Below are 16833 nucleotides of genomic sequence, written 5' to 3'. Positions count from 1 at the left end.
CAGGGACTGATGGCAGTCATCGTGAAACAAGTGGGTATATGTGATGTGTTAGGGTAACTAATAATAAGGATAGGTACATGTATACTTGCATGTATACCAATGCTAGAAGTATAGTAAATAAATTTGATGAATTTGAAGTGTTGGTCAAGACATCAAAGGTGGATATTGTTGGGATAGCAGAGACGTGGTGTCACACAGATATAAGGAATGCAGAAATGGAATTTGGGGAGTACAGTATGTACAGAAAGGATAGACAGGATAGGAAGGGAGGTGTTATGCTGTTAATTAAGAAAAACATAAAATCAAAAGAGGTGCATCCAGTTGATATAGATGAACAGTGCACTGTTGAGTCAGTTTGGTGTAACATAAGCACTGCGAAAGAAAATAAGAGTAGGAGTGTATTATAGGCCTAATGACTTAAATGAGTACAATGAACAAATATACAGAGAAATAGAGTGGGGAAGTAAATCAGAATGTCTTATAATGGGGGATTTTAACTTCCCATATATTGACTGGAAATTGTGGGTTGGTCACACACACTAGTAAGACTTTTGTGGATTTATTGGATGATTGTTTTTTACAGCAGCATGTTCGAGAGGCAACCAGAGAGGGTAATACTCTTGATCTGGTTATCAGTAGTGATCATTCTTGTATTAAGAATTTGCAGATAAAGGAACCACTAGGTGGCAGTGATGTGGGAATTACTTAAAGATATAATCACCATCAGGGGTAAAGGAAAGGGTTTTTGCTTCTGTAAAGGTGAGTACAGTGGTCTCAGACAGTTTTTAAATTCTGTACAGTTGGATCAACTGACGATGTTACCAACAGTAAATTCTAAGTGGGAAGCATACAAGGAATTAATTGTGGATGCTGCTAAAAGTTTTATGCCTATTAAATATTGTTCAAGGTTTAGGCCTAAATGGTTATCAAACGAAGTAATGAGACTCGTGACAGAGAAGAAAAATGTATGGGATGCATATAAATTATCAAGCGACTCAGAAGCCTATGGCAGATATAAGCTAGTCTGTAATCAGGCCACAAGGGAGGTTAGGCAGGGGAAGGCAGATTACGAGAAATCTTTGGCAAAAGATGCTAAGAAAAACAGCAAGCATTTTTTTACTTATATAAACTCTAAAAGGAAGGGGATGAATCTGATTGGTCCACTTGACATCGATGGTTCAACTGTTGATGATCCTGCTCAGATAGCAAACAAACTGAATGAGTATTTTGCATCTACATTAACATGAGGAGTTATTAAGGTTTGAAAATGACAGAAGGTTATCAAAATGTAGCAGGGTGCTTAATGATTTTGTAATAACTGAGAGCAAAATGGAAGAGAAATTGTTGAAGTTAAACATAAGAAAGGCACCTGGGGTGGATGGGATCTATCAAGTTATATTAAAGGAGGCGGCAAAGCAACTTAGTCATAATTATGAGAGCATCTTTGGATTCAGGGGAGGTCCCCACGGACTGGAGATGTGCAAATGTTTCCCCAATTCCCAAAAGGGGGGATCGAAGGGTGACACAAGTAATTACAGACCAGTTAGTTTAACTTCTGTTCCGGGTAAAATAATGGAGTCACTGGTAAAAAATGCATTGCGGGATCATCTAGACAAAACTGCAGCAATAGTTCAGACACAGCATAGGTTTGTTAAGGGAAAGTCTTGTCTGACAAATTTGATTGCATATTATGATGTGGTTACAAAGGAACTGGATGAAAAATATAATTTTAATATCATATATTTGGATTTCAGAAAAGCTTTTGACACTGTTGCACATGAAAGACTATTGTACAAATTGGAGCAGAATGGTATTAAGGGTAAGTTGCTACAATGGATGAAAGGATGGTTGAGTGGGAGAAGACAGAGGGTGGTAATTATTTGGTGCTTCTCTTCTTGGACTAATGGTATTAGTGGAGTCCCACAGGGTTCGGTGTTGGGTCCTCTGTTGTTTTGTATATTTATCAATGATATTGATGAAGGTATATCAGGCTTAGTGTCGAAGTTTGCAGATGATACAAAAGTTGACAGGGTTGTTAATGACAGTAATGGCAGTATGCTACTGCAACAGGATCTAGAAAATTTGGGCAGATGGGCTAAGAAGTGGCAACTGAAGTTTAACCTTGACAAATGCAAAGTACTGCATATGGGTAGAAGTAACCCCAGAGAAATGTACCAACTGTGTGGTACTACACTTAAGGTGGTAGAAAATGAAAAAGACCTGGGAGTAATTGTGCAGTCAGATATGAAGTTTTCTGAGCAATGCAGACAGGCTGCCAGGGCATGTCATGGGGTTTTGTCAATGATATATAGGAATTTTGGTAGCAGGGAAAAGGAGGTGATTGTCCCTCTGTATAAGGCACTGGTCAGGCCACGCCTTGAGTACTGCATACAGGTCTGGAGGCCTCATTTTAGGAAGGATGTAGATTTGCTTGAGCATGTACAGAAAAGGGCAACAAGATTGGTGAGGGGAATGAAGGAATCCCCTTACCAAGAGAGGCTTAAGTTCTACAAATTGCAGTGGCTGGAGACTAGGCACCTGCACCGTGATCTGATTGAGGTGTATAAGGCCTTGAATGGGTTGAGCACGCTGAATTCTGATGTGTTCCTTCCACTTGTTCAGATTACGAACCTAAGGGGGCATAAATTCAAATTAAGAAAAGACAGATGTAGAATAGATGTGCGGAAATTTGCCTTTAGCCACCGGGTGGTTAATTGCTGGAACAAACTTCCATCTGTCGTTGTGGAAATTGATATTTTAGAAAAATTTAAGGAGGAACTGGACAGATATTTGGAAGGAATGGTGTGATATTTTTTTTTTTTTTTTTTTTCTCCTGGCTGATGCTGCATACACTTGCTTTTTTGCATCACATGCCACTACTACTGCTATCATATACTCCCTTCTATCGTGTCTGGGCCAAATTGCAGACGCTTTCAAATTCAGTCCTAGAGAGGTTTCACTGTATATACAGGGAAACCTCTCTAAGAAACAATGTAGTGAGTGAAATAAAAATAAATGTTACTAAACAAACAGAAGGAATAATGTAATTGTCTAATAATGTAATGTAATAAAGATACTGTTGGACCTGGTTGAATTTATGGTAATTAAACTGAATTGTGGAACCATGCTATCCTGATCATCAGTACTGACTTGGTGATAGTTTGAAGAAATTAATAAATCTTTATTTCAGTGCAGTAACACATAAAAAGTGAATGTAGACCTGTCTTTGATATGAGATATCGATGTAAGTGACAAAGGAGACTATTGTAACCTAGGGACAGGCACATCCCACCTATAATTTCCTTGTATATAGGAAACATGAAACTTGAGCTGTACCTATCAGGTTCTCTTGCACTATTACTTTGTGAAAAAAAAAAATTCTTAATTCAAACATGGCTTGGATAAAACTAGATTATAGGAAGGTGGAGTAAGTTTCAGAAATTAATCTTGAACCAGCAGTTAATGCAAAATACTTTTATTGCAAGGCACCTGACAGGTCCCACATTCCTAGTGTGTGTGTGTGTGTGTGTGTGTGTGTGTTTCAGAAAACTCCAAAATTGGTGTTATCCAGTTTTCATTTGGTGAATTTAAGCCCATTTCCTCTTGAACAGGGGTATTAATACCAAGAGCTGTGTAATTTCTTTCTCCTGTTTTTTTTTTCTTTTTATTATGAAACCCTCAAATATGAAAGTTTTTGAACCTGTGGGACATAGTACCATGCATGGGTTTAAAGCTGAGAAGACAGAAGATATTTTTTGACATTAGACTTGAGTTTCTCTGGATTGTAAATTTCAGGAAATGCATTGTGAAAGCTAGTTACTCAAGAAAACCGAAGTAGAAGGGATAAATTAGAAAGAGAAAAAGTTAGTTCTGTGAGTGTGGAGTTCGACAGTGAATGGATGCTGACTACTTGCATCATGTGATAGGAGGACTGCTTTTGAAGAGAGTGGGGTAATTACAGATGCCAATTCAGAAAAAGTGCCCATAGACATGGAAAAGGCATGCATCAAAAACAGAACACCAATGAAATAGTGGAGAGACTTTGTAAGAGACAGGTCATTAATTAACCTGACTGCTCCCTTTTTAATGAAGTCAAGAAGCTTGGGAGAGGTTTGGTGGGGGGTTGCACTACCCAAAATGTGGGGAAAATATTTCATAGCATTGGGAGAGATTTTAGGTTTCTGCAGAGTGAGTAACTATTTAGAAGAATAATGGTGAAAACGAAAAAGAAAGTTTTTTGATGCAGAGGAAATAATATCTCTGAGGTGCTTTTGTGAAGAGAGTCAGTCAAGTTGAGTGGCATTAAAGGTGAGCACATGAGCAGTAGATGCTTTATTATGAGAAATAAGGCAACACTGAGTCTTAGGAGGATTGAAGTTAACAAGGTTTTCTTGTTCTACTGGATATTTGTATTTAAGAGATTGGTGGTGGATATTTGAGAAGCTGAAAGCTGTTTGTGCAGGACAAGATTTCCTTGGTGTAGAAGTTAGAAGACAGGGAGCTGTTTACCAGTGGCAAAACTATCATACTTCCAGATCCACCAGGGTGGCAGACAGAATTAACGTGTAGGAGCATCTGGCAATCTGGTGGATAGGGCTAGAATTAATAGTTTTGCCACTACTATCTTACATAACTTGCAGTGAGTGACTAGAGAGAAAACAGGATACCAATTGGCAAAAAGCAGTCAGCAGGCCATAAGATAGGAGCTGTAGAAGACTCTTATGCTAAACATGATCAAAAGGCTTAGAAATGTCAAGAGCAACCTTGAGTTTCACCAGACCTCGCCATTGCATTTGTGCAAAGATTAGTAACATAAGTAACATTACTATATTTGGAAAATAAATAAAGCTTGCTAGCTATTTGGATGGGTATCCTTCCACCACTTCTGGAAGCATTCCCAATAGGCTTCTTTTGGAATTGCGATTAGTTCCTGGATCATAGTCTGAATAATTTCCTCCAGTAATTTGCAAATCTGTGTGACCTTTGGAAGAGGCTTTAAGCTTTTGGGGGACTTGGGGAGCTAATTCTGATGAGTTTGGCGATTGGGGTAGTGCAGTGATGAACTGCTTCATAAGAAATTCTTGAATGCAAAGCACACTGGATTCATGATGATGATGCAAGCACCAGTTCTCTAAAACCCACTTTTCATGCTGTTTTCTCCAAACAGCATCTTTGCAATTGCTGCAGATCTCTTTTTGTAGGATTTAGTTCACTGCTTTTCGTGGTTTATTCAAGAAAAATTTATAATGAACAAGCATGATTAGTATTAGTTTTAAGCTTTCTTCCTTGCAGATGATACAAGGAAGTAAGCTTATACAGCATCAGCCAAAATAAAGCTACCCACCACATCTACCATCCTTTCTAGTAATTTGTCTAATTCTTCCTTAAATTTATTCAGACTGTCTACTTCCACAACACCAGATAGTAGTTTGTTCCCACATTTAATTATTCTCTGGCTGAAATGTGATCAATTGATTCATTTTTGCACATCTGCTTGTAGGCATCTTTTTTTTTTTTAGTTTTATTTTTATGTCCCCTTACATGTGTTAGAAAAAGAGTAAGGATGTCATAAGCATTTAAGGTCCTATTCATTTCAGTCAGATCTCCTCACAGATGCTTATTTTCCAAGTGCTGCAGTTTGCCAACCTGAAACTGTAGTTCTTTCATTCTATACCACCATGGGTGGAGTAACATCTAATTGGTATTTTATCCTGGGTTTACTGCTGCCTGTATGCAGTACCTTGATTTATCAATGTTAAACCTCATTTGCTAATGCTCAGCACATATACCTAATTTTTCTAGGTCTTGTTGCAATAGTATACCTTGACGACTCTCATTAACCACCCTGCCGACCTTTGTATCATCTGCAGACTTAAGCAATAAGCATCAATATTGTTAATAAATATTGAAAACAGTTAGAGGCCCTGAGGGACTCCACTAATATCAGTAGTCCAAGAAGTGCAATTCCCACTTATAACCAAACCCTATCTTATGCTACTGAACAATTATTTCATCTGTAGCCATTTTATCCATCTTGCTTCTAATGCCACATGGCTCCAGTTTGTACTGCAGTCTTTCATGTGAAACAGTGTTGTAAGCTTTACTGAAATTGTCTTACTTTTTTGGGGCTAGGAGAAGATAGTCTTCCAGTAACAGGAATGGGACTTAGTTTCTGTCATTGTCATACACCTGTGATTTGTCATTATTAATGATGAGAGATATGTATGGGCCAAGCAGCAAATTTACAAAATTCCTCTGTGATCTCAGTGAGGATGCTAAGTGCAAACTTGGCTGAAGCATGTCACGTTCTCAAATCGTGAACTAAAATTGATTGATATGTTTCTATTAGAAATATTAATTTCACTAGTACATCAGTTATTCCTGATCAAATCACAAACAGGGTGATTGAATACTTAGTTGGTATAGGTATTAGCAGTGGCAAATGACACAAGAAAGCAAGATTAGAATGCATCAGCTAAAAAAAAAATTGTGTATTCTCAGCAAGAAGAAGAATGTCATCAACAGTGAGTTTGCTCAATCCATTCAAGCCCTTAAACACCCCAATCAGACCTCCTTGTAGGTGCCAATTCTCTGGATGCTGCGGTTTGAAGAACTGATGCTTTTCTTGGTAAAAGCCCCTTTTGTTTCATTTGGCAATCTCGTTGCTCTTCTCTACACCTATTCCAGCAAATCTACAGCCTTCCTAAAATGAGGCCTCCAGACCTGTATACAGTACTGAAGATGTGGCCTAACCAAGGCATTGTACAAACACCTCCTTATCCCTGCTAGGAAAGTTCCTTTATATCATTGACAAAACCCCATGAGCAGTCTTTCTAGCCTGCACTGCTTGTAGAACTTTATATCTGACTACAATTACCTCAGAGTCTCATTTTCCACTGAACTGTGTATGGTACCACACAGTTGGTATGTTAATATGATTACTGCTACCATATGCAGTACCTTGCATTTATCAATGTTAAACTTCAACTGCCATTTGTCAGCTTATCTGCCTAATTTTTCTAAATCTTATTGCAATAACTTACCTTGATTATTGTCATTAACCACGCTGCCAACCTATGTATCATCTGCAAACTTAGACATTAAGCCTGATATACTTTAACCAATATAATTTTAAAAAAATATATATATGTGTGTGTGTGTGTGTGTGTGTGTGTGTGTGTGTGTGGCTTCAATATATATATTGAAGCTGTGGAACTTAAGAGCAAACCAAGCTGCATCACAGCAACTGCGCAGTTGACTTGTACACACAGTGTGACCTTGGCAGTCAGTCAAGTTTATGCCTATTCAGTTTCATCTACATAACAATGAGCGTGACATAAGAGGAACAACATGCTGCTCTCACATTTTGTTTCCATGTCAAGAAAACATCAGCTGAAGCATATGAAATGTTAAAAGAGGCTTATGGTGAATCTATGCTTCCATATAGCACAGCTTGCAGATGGTTTGGAATGTTTAAAGATGGACATGATTCAATCACAGTTTATCAGTTGTCCCCAAAAATCATAAACACTACTTCTATAATCATCAGAGAAGATCATTGTATAACAGTAAAAAAAAATAAAGGCAACTGGCAGAGATGTTGAGAATATCAGTAGGAAGCAGGTAGGATATTTTCCATGGCCATTTGCTCATGACACATGTTTGTGCACACTGGGTTCCAAGAATACTCATACCTGAACAGCAGCAAGTTTGCATGGAAGTTTGTCAGGAGCTGCAGTGGATGGTTACTGAAGATTACTACTGTGTGCAAAACCTCGATTCTGCACAAGGTGGTAATGACAAATGAAATATGGCTTTATCATTTTGACCCAGACAATAAGCAACAAAGCTCTGGAAGTTTCATTTCCAACACCGAAAAAAGCAAAAGTTGTGGCTTCTGCAGCAACGGTTATGTATCATTCCTTTTTTTTTTTTTTTTTTTTTTTTTTTGACATTCAAGGAATGGTTTACCAGCCGTTAGCTACAGTTGTTACAGGACCTTACTATAGAACTGTACTGCACACTTTGCGGAATTAAATACTTAAAAAATGACCTTGGCGCATTATAGCCTTGCTGCCCTTGCACCTCGAAGCCCATAAACAAACAAACAGCATCACAAATGACCACAGCTGCATGCAGGTGGGTGGATGTTGCATCACAACAGTGCCAGACTTCACAATGCACGTACTGTCTGGAGCACTTAAGCTGCTTTAATGTCAAACATGTTCCTCATCCACCCTACAGCCATGACCTTTTACCCTGTGATGTTTTTTATTTCTAAAGTTAAAGAAGGAGCTTGGAAGAAAACCGGTCATCAGAGAAGTTGTTATTATTATTATTATTATTATTATTATTAGCCATATGATGGAAGGAAGCCTGAGGCTTATGCTGCATCAGCCAAAAAAAAAATTTTGGCTGATACAGCCAAGTTACCCTGAGAGAGGGGGGGGGGGAGGGGGGAATCGCCAAGAAAGAGAAGAATGATAAAATATCCAGCTCAGGACCCTGGGTTTGCCAAGCCCATCAGAGGTGATTTTCAAATGCATGTCAAAAAATGGCTTCCACCATGTTTTTGAAGAATGGCAGAAACATTGGATTAATTGCATTTCATCAAATGGGGACTACTTTGAAAAGGCCTATCAAAATATGGATGATTAATGAAGGTATGTTGTGAAAAAAAAAAAAAAAATTATCATTCTTTATTGAACAGCTCTCATAGTATCCAATCAGATTGTTCAGACAAAACTGTCCTTTAACAAATCCATGCTGTGACTGCAGTATGATTGCATTCCTGTCCTCCTTGTTTAAACAGTGACTTCATTATTTTTCCTGAAACAGACATTGAGCTAACAGGTCTGTAATTACTCATGTAATCTTTTGAATCCACTTTGTGAATTGGTGGTACATTTGCACATCTCCAGTTCATAGGGACCTCCTCACATGGATGCTCTCATAATTATGGTTAAGGGTTTGCTTACCTCCTTTGCTTCCTCCATTAATATAATTAGATAGATCACATACATCCCAGGCACCTTTTTATAATGTGTTTAGCTTCAACAATTTCTCTTCCACTTTCCTTTCTGTTTTCACAAAATCATTGTTTCCCATTAGTGTTTGATTAAACTTCTGGCCTCCCCTTCCCTCAAGATTTCCTCATGTGTGAATGTAGATGCAATATACCTTTTCAGTTTGTCAGCAACCTGAGAAGGGTCATCAACAGTTTAACTATCAACGTCAACTGGTCCAATGTGATTAAACTGCTTCCTTCTACTGGTAATATAAGCATAAAGTGTTTGCTGCTGTTCTTTGCAAGAGATGTCTCATAATCTGTCTTAGCTTGTCTAGCCTCCTTTGTGACTTGATTACAGACTAGTTTATATCCACCATTGGTTTCTGTATCACCTGATAATTTATATGCTTCCCACACATTTTTTCTGTCTCAGGTCTCATCAGTTTGCCTGACACCCATATAGGTCCAACTACCTTGAACAGTATTTCTTATTTGGTATGAAAAGCTTAGTGGCTTCTATGATTATTTCCCTGAATTTTTCCCATTTAAAATCTGCTGTTGTTAACATCATCATTTTGTCCCATTACATAGAATCTAAAAGTTGTCAGAGACCACTGTAGTCACCCTTAAGAAACCAAAACAGCATTTCCCTTTACCCTTGACAGCAGCTAAGTCTTTGACTAAATTCCACATCAGTACACTATTATCAATGTCACCCGGTGAGTCTTTTATCTGCAGATTATTCATACATGAAGAATTGCTGTTGTTAACCAGTTCAAGAATCAGTACTCAATCAGTCAGAATCAATACCAGATCAATACTGTCTAATTCTTTCTTAAATTTATTCAAACTGTCCATTTCCTCCTCTTGTTTCCATTGTGACATGCTGCTGTAGAAAACAGTCATCCAGCAAATCCACAAAAGTCTTGCTAATGTGTGTGACTAACCCACAAATTGCAATCAACATGTGGAGACTTAAAATTCCCCCTTTATAAGACATTCTGATTTACTGGCTGACTATATTTCTCTGTATAGTTGTTGGTATACTCGTCACAGCCATTAGGCCTATAACCCACTCCTACTCTCATTTTTGGTTTCCCAGTGCTTATGTCACACCAAGCTGACTCAACATTGCAGTGGCCACCCATTTCAACTGTGGATGTACTGCCTTATATTTAATGTGCTTCTTAATTGATGGCATAATCCCCTTCCTGTCCTTCTTGTATAGCGAAGTTGGGGGGACCCCTGTTGCCACTTTACAATCAGTGCTATACACTACATTCTTCCTGTACACATTGTATTCTCCATATTCAAATTCAGCATCACTTATGTCTGAGTGATAATCGCTATAATGTCTGCATAAACTGACTTTTTCCCGACATTGCCCTGTACTTGTTTAGCAAGTCCTCATATCTCTTATTCTTTATATCATTAGTGTCAATGCCTATAACGGTATCACCTTTTGTGTCCTTAAAAGGTGATATCCTCTCTAAAACATTGTCTGTTTTTGCTCCTTGCAAACATACCTTAGTCTTGCTCAGTATATTTCACTGGTTCTGTGACAATAGAGCCACCAAAAATAACTGCCTCCTGTGGAACCAGTGCATTTTGACTTTGAGTTTGCTGCTGCATTGCCTGGAAAACAAGTGTGAGCTTTGATGTTGAGTTAAGCTGCTGTGAACTTGATGCCCCGCTGTTTTAATTCTTTTACTCTACCCTTCAAGCTCTCATAAACACCATCAGAATGCTGAGTTAGGCCTAATTTCTTTACACTTTCTGCACTGAACATGTACAAGACTCTATCATGCTCTATCATGATAGAGCTCTATCTTGGCTCTATCATGCTCTGTTTCAGAAAGGACCTCAAATATTGCCAAAATAGCACCTTTTGTTAGACATTGATTCATAGGAAAATTGCTCATTTTGTTCTCCCCCTGGCCACAGCATTCTTACTATTTTAGGCCCATTGCTTTGCTGCTCTAGTCTGGGCCCGATGAAAGGCAGCCAAAGCAAGGAATTATTTTCAGTGGATAAGCTCCCCCTTTTTAAACTTTGCAGACCACTGAAAAGTCTTTGAACAACAGTGTTTTCTCCAAAATGTTTTTTTTTTTTCTCTCTCTCCCTCTTTTTTTTTAACATTTCATAGGTTTGGTTTCTCTTGGACTTTTTTCCTAATTTTAATTGATGCAATTTGCTGCTCAGTAAAATGTCTCATTTTAAAATGTGATGAATTGCATAAAATACCTTCTGTTTAATGTGTCCTCATTCAGACTGACTGCAGAGAAATAGCAGATTCATGTATTTTTCTATCTAGATGAGTCATGAAATATGTAGCAACAAGTTTCAACTTGCTCTGATGCCAAAATTCTAGATACAAAGCGAGTCCCTAAAGTTAGCGATCATGTATCATAATATTTTAGTTCTGCAGTACCTGTAATATTATTTAATAGTTAAAAAAAAAGAAAAAAAGTCGGCATTATACGTTTTTAATTGTTGAGATCTAACCATGCTGTTGGACTAAGTGTATATTTCCAAAAATTTTTGCACTTAATATGTTGTTTCATGCTACAAAATCATTTGAGCATCATTTTCAGATAGTACTTTACCATAAAAAAAATTTTCCACAAAAACAAATTTATTGACTTCATAGTGTATAAGCTATTAAATATGGTCTATAAAATATTTTCCTGTGCCACCACTTAGGTAACAAAGGTTAAAAAAAATGATACTAATAACAACAGCCATCAAAACAATATTTTATGTTTGCATGTTTATAAAAATTGTTTTAATATGAAAGCATGAATCAATTAAAACCATTATTTTTTTTTTTGAACCACTGTAACTTTTATGCAACTACTATTAAATTTACCCCAAATAACACTTGATTGGTCACGAGGTATTTTAACTTATGGTATTTTAAACCTTAATGTTTAAAATACCATAAGTGCTATTTTGTTCATTTGAAGGTTGCTGCTCCAGATGATTATTCCATCGCCTAACTGCCTTTCATAGTGCCTCTGAAAGGTATTGAAAATTGCTACTGCATTTTTTTTTTCTTGGAAAATTTTTAAAATCGGTGTTTCAAACACTAAGTGAACACTAACCAGTTATGAATGAATATTCTATTTATTCAGTGTTTTCAAACCTAAATAGCAGTAGTAGTTAGTAGTATTTGTTAAATACTTTTTTCTTTCCCTCCAGATAAGATGGGAGAAGAATATAACATTAGGGGAACCACCAGGATTTCTTCATTCGTGGTGGTGGTAAGTTGTTCCAGAAAGTTTTAGCATATTTAATAAAAGATTATGTAAAAGTTGAAGTATAGTTTTTGCTTTGGATAGCCCATTATCTTCAGACTAAATATTCTGCGGATGAAAAATTACTTTATCTACATAGAAAAAATCATCATCATCATTCTACTCTTCCGTTTGGCATGAGTTGAGTCCGTATTTAGATATCATCCTCCATTGTTGTCGATCTCTTAAATCTTGCATCATTTGTTGATAACTCTGAAAGCCTGTGTTTTCCTTTAGGCATTGGAGCCATTCTCTTTTAGGTCTTCCTTGGTGGTCTCTTATCTCCAATTCTTCCTGTCAGTACTACATTAGGCAGCCTGTGTTTCATCCGTTTAACATGTCCAAACCACTGAAGTTGTTTTTTGTAGATCTGCTCTATTATTCTGCATTCAAAATTTAGATCTCTCCTTACTTGTTCATTAGTTTTATGTTTGCTCCAATTTGTTTTATTGATTTTCCTTAGACATCTCATTTCAAATGCATTATTTTTTGCCTTTCTTTCTTATTTATTCTCCAATTCTCTGATCCATAAGTTGCTGTGGGTATGATGACAGTTTCATATAGTTTAATTTTTAGACTATTTGAGATTTTAATGCTATTCCATATGTTTTTGAGTTTGTTCATGTTTGTCCATCCGATGTTCAGTCTGTGATTAATTTGGTTGTTATTACTTAGGTTTCCGGTTATTAGAGAGCCCGGGTATACAAATTTTTGTACTTGTTCTATTTGTTGATTTTGGATGTATATGTTTGTCTTCTATGTTTTTCCTGATTTGCATTACTTTGGTTTTATTTATATTAATATTAATTTCATAATTGTTGTTTGCTTTTTTGATGTTTGTTAATATTTCTTTTAGTTGTTCTTTGGTTTCTGTTAAAATCACAATATCATCTGCATATTTTATGTGGTTTATATTTTTTCCATTTATTATTGTGCCTCTTTTTTCTTCAATTGATTTCATTAGTTCTTCTTGGTAGATATTAAATAGATATGGGGATAAAGGACATCCCTGCCTGACTCCTTTCTCTATTTCAAATTTCTCTGTTTTAAGGTTGTTGAATTTTGCTATTAGCCTTGTATTTTTATAGAAATTGTTTACAAACATGATTATTTCATGATCAAGTGGGATTTTTTGTAGTTGCTTCATTAAATTTTCTCTGTTTACAGAGTCAAATGCCTGCTTGAAATTGATGAAGCACAGATAAAGAGGTTTCTTCTTATTCCAATATTTTTCTGCAATGATGTTTAGTGTGAATATTTGGTCTATTGTTGATCTGTCTTTTCTAAATCCTGCTTGTTCTTCCCCTATTTGTTTCTTCATATGTTTTAAGTATCCTATTTTGTAAGATCCTTATAAATATTTTATATATATGGTTTAAAACGGTAATGGGTCTATAATTCTGACAATTTTCTTTATCTCCTTTTTTGCAAAAATCAATTACATTATTAGTAAATAGTATTTCAAAATTAAAAGAGGATATGATATCAGAAATCATATCCTCTGAAATCAGGATTGCAGTTTTAAAAAATTGCACCTCATTTGTTACAAGTGGTTTGTTCATTGCTAATAATCACTTTGTGAACTGTTAGTACCATGTATAAAATTTTTTTTTTCAAGACCAGGTGTGTCTATTACACAAATTTCAGGTCATATCTTGTTACGGGCATGAAAGTAAGTTTTACTTTATAGGTTTTAGAAAAAAACACTATTTCCGTGTTTTGCTAAACATGGAAATAGTTCTTAAAGTGGCATATTGGCTCTTGTTATCGAAAAAAGTATTTCTGTTGTGTAATGACACAGCCTTAAGGCTAACCTTAGAAGCATCTATAACTAGTTGCCGTTCTTCGGGAATGTGCCTTATGTTCCTGCTGCCATTAGACCATCAACATCCTTACAAAACAGTGAGTTCATCTTCTGTTTGATAGAATTTATCATAGTTGTTATTTCAAGTAAAAGATGTTGTCACTTTCACAGAGTGATCTAGAAGATTCCACTGCTGTAGCCTTAAGGCCAAAAGCTCTGCTTTATTCTTCAGCATTTTGAGGTCTCTGTGAGGTCATTAAGCTCACTTTCTGTGATCTTATGTGGTTCAGAAAGATAAAGGTTTTAACAGAATGGTGGATCCATTGAGGTAGACGGCTGCTGTACTTAGTGTATATCAAGCTTATGTTCATCAGTGTCCTCATCTTCATCAGAGTGTACAGAAAAACAGTTCGGTGGTTCAGGAATAGGTAGTACTTCACTGTGAGGCACCAAACGAATTGCAGAGGGTATATTTTGTATATTACTGTCCACTTTTTCTTCATTGTCATCTCTTTTCTATAGGAGGCATCATACAAAAGTATCATTCTGTGATATGATTTGTTGGCTCCCTCCATATCATGGGCACTGGGAAAGGCATAAAACATCCCTTTCGATTCACCCATGCATTGAGTTTTGATGAACAGATAGTGCTGCATACATGTGGAGCCCAGTTCTTGTCCTTGTCGCCTACTGTACACCCAAAAGTACACAAAGTAGGCCTTTTTTATGGCTCTTATCTTTCTTGAAGCTAATGTGACTTCCCCACATATGTAACATAAGTCATCCGTACTATCCACACAATTACAGGGCATATTAATCTTACACAACACAAATACTGCACAAAAAGTAGGAATCTCACAGAGAACAACCATTAACTGAGAACAAATCACCCAGTACCTAGGCAGTATTCAAGAATTACTGCAACAGAGTTGATGCATTTGAGGCAACAACTTAACACATGATGCAGGGCGAGGCAGCAGTTGCTAGTCATGTGATAAGAGTGTGGCAGTACGGCGTACGGGCACCTTTATTAACAAATACATTTGGATGCAGTATATTTCGAAATTTGTAATATTTACTAAATTTTTTTTTTTTTTTTTTCACATTTACCTACTATTCAAATAAGCTTAAATTATTTAAACTAAATTTGCATTTTTCAATGTCTATTGTTAAGATATTTGCTATATAAAACTTTATAACCATTTTTAGAATTTTAAATTACTCAGTCGGAACTCTATTTAATGAACTCATTTATAGCGAATTTTTTTTGAATTTCCCTTGGTAATTACATTTAAAATAGTTTCCATTGAGCGAAGAAAATTTTCATATAATGAATGGATTAGAAGAGACTTAACTGGGTTTGCACTTCTGGCCTTCAGACAATTTAGGCAATTAGGGCTGTTATTAAGCACGAATTAAGAGAGCTAAAGGGATTACTGTTCTACAACTTAGTGATACTGGTAAAACCTATCCGACATACCAAGAAGTCATGCTGGTCAACAATCAACAGATCAAGAGGTATTCTCGATGCAGACAGTGGGTTGTGGTCAATGTTCTATTGTAAATGCCCTGTTTGAGAATTAGTGGAGAGAGATTTTATTTTACCACAACAAATAACACTGATCAACATGTAAAATGTTACGAAAATGAAAATACTCAATTTTGACCAATTTTATGCTGCTGAACACAAAAATCACATTAAAATTTGTCGATTGGCTCTCGTTTTTGAATTGCAGTTGGGGTCTCATATTAGTGAGTTAATCTATATTATCAACTAAGGCTCTTGGCAAAATACTTGACAACACTGCAGTTTTAGTACCACCACACTGTTATCACATGATCAGCTCACTCTGCATCATGTGATAATTTGTGGTCGTCTTCAACTCTACTGTTGCAGTAATCCTCGAACACAGCTAGGTACTGGGTGATTTCTTCTCAATTAGCCGTTGTTCTCTGTGAGATTCCTACTTTTTGTGCAGTATTTGTGTTGTGTAAGATTAATATGCCCCATAATTGTGTGAATAGTCCGGATGACTTCTGTTACGTATGTGGAGAAGTCACGTTAGCTTCAAGAAAGCATCCCTTAACTTGAGCCATAAAAAAGGCCTACTTCTTGTACTTTGGGAGTAAAGTAGGTGACCAGGACAAGAACTGGGTTCCACATGTATACTGCACACCTGTTCATCAAAACTCAAAGCGTGGGTGAATCAAAAGGGGTGTTTTATGCCTTTTCCAGTGCCCATGATATGGAGGGAGTCAACAAATCACATCACAGACTGTTACTTTTGTATAGTGCTTCCTATTAGAAAAGGGAGGACAATGGAAAAAAAAGTGGACAGTGACATACCCAAATATACCATCTGCAATTCATCCCATGCCTCACAGTGAACTACTCCATATTCCTGAACCACCCGACTGTTTTTGATATACACAAAGAAGTACTGCAACCGTCGAAGTCAAGAAATCCACTATTTTATCTAAACCTTTATCCTTCTGAATCATATAAGATCACAGAAAGTGAGCTTAATGACCTCATTAGGGGTCTCAAACTCCCAAGGAATAAGGCAGAGCTTTTGGCCTCGAAGCTACAACAGTGAAACCTTCTAGATCATTCTGTGAAAATGACATTTCCTACTCGAAATAAAGACTGATGAATTCTATTAAACATAAGGTGAACTCGCTGTTTGTAAGAATCTTGTAGTCTAATGGCAGCAATAAACATT

At 36.6% G+C, this 16833-nt stretch overlaps 1 protein-coding gene across 4 annotated transcripts in view; it reads left to right on the top strand.

Annotated features, from left to right (window-relative positions):
• Positions 1–16833, top strand: part of LOC150087077 (single-stranded DNA-binding protein 3-like) — a 538273-nt gene that overhangs the window by 33248 nt on the left and 488192 nt on the right. For all 4 annotated transcript variants that reach the window (XM_090371800.1, XM_090371798.1, XM_090371799.1 and 1 more), the window contains exon 3: positions 12212–12273. In XM_090371800.1, the coding sequence (XP_090227926.1) occupies positions 12212–12273 (62 nt within the window). The remainder of the gene's footprint in view (positions 1–12211; positions 12274–16833) is intronic.

Source organism: Mastigoproctus giganteus, chromosome 4, assembly GCF_048544385.1.
Source record: "Mastigoproctus giganteus isolate SK-2022 chromosome 4, ASM4854438v1, whole genome shotgun sequence".
Lineage (NCBI taxonomy): Eukaryota > Metazoa > Arthropoda > Arachnida > Uropygi > Thelyphonidae > Mastigoproctus > Mastigoproctus giganteus.
Note: the sequence above shows the minus strand (reverse complement) of the source record. Positions and strands in the feature narration are given on the sequence as shown.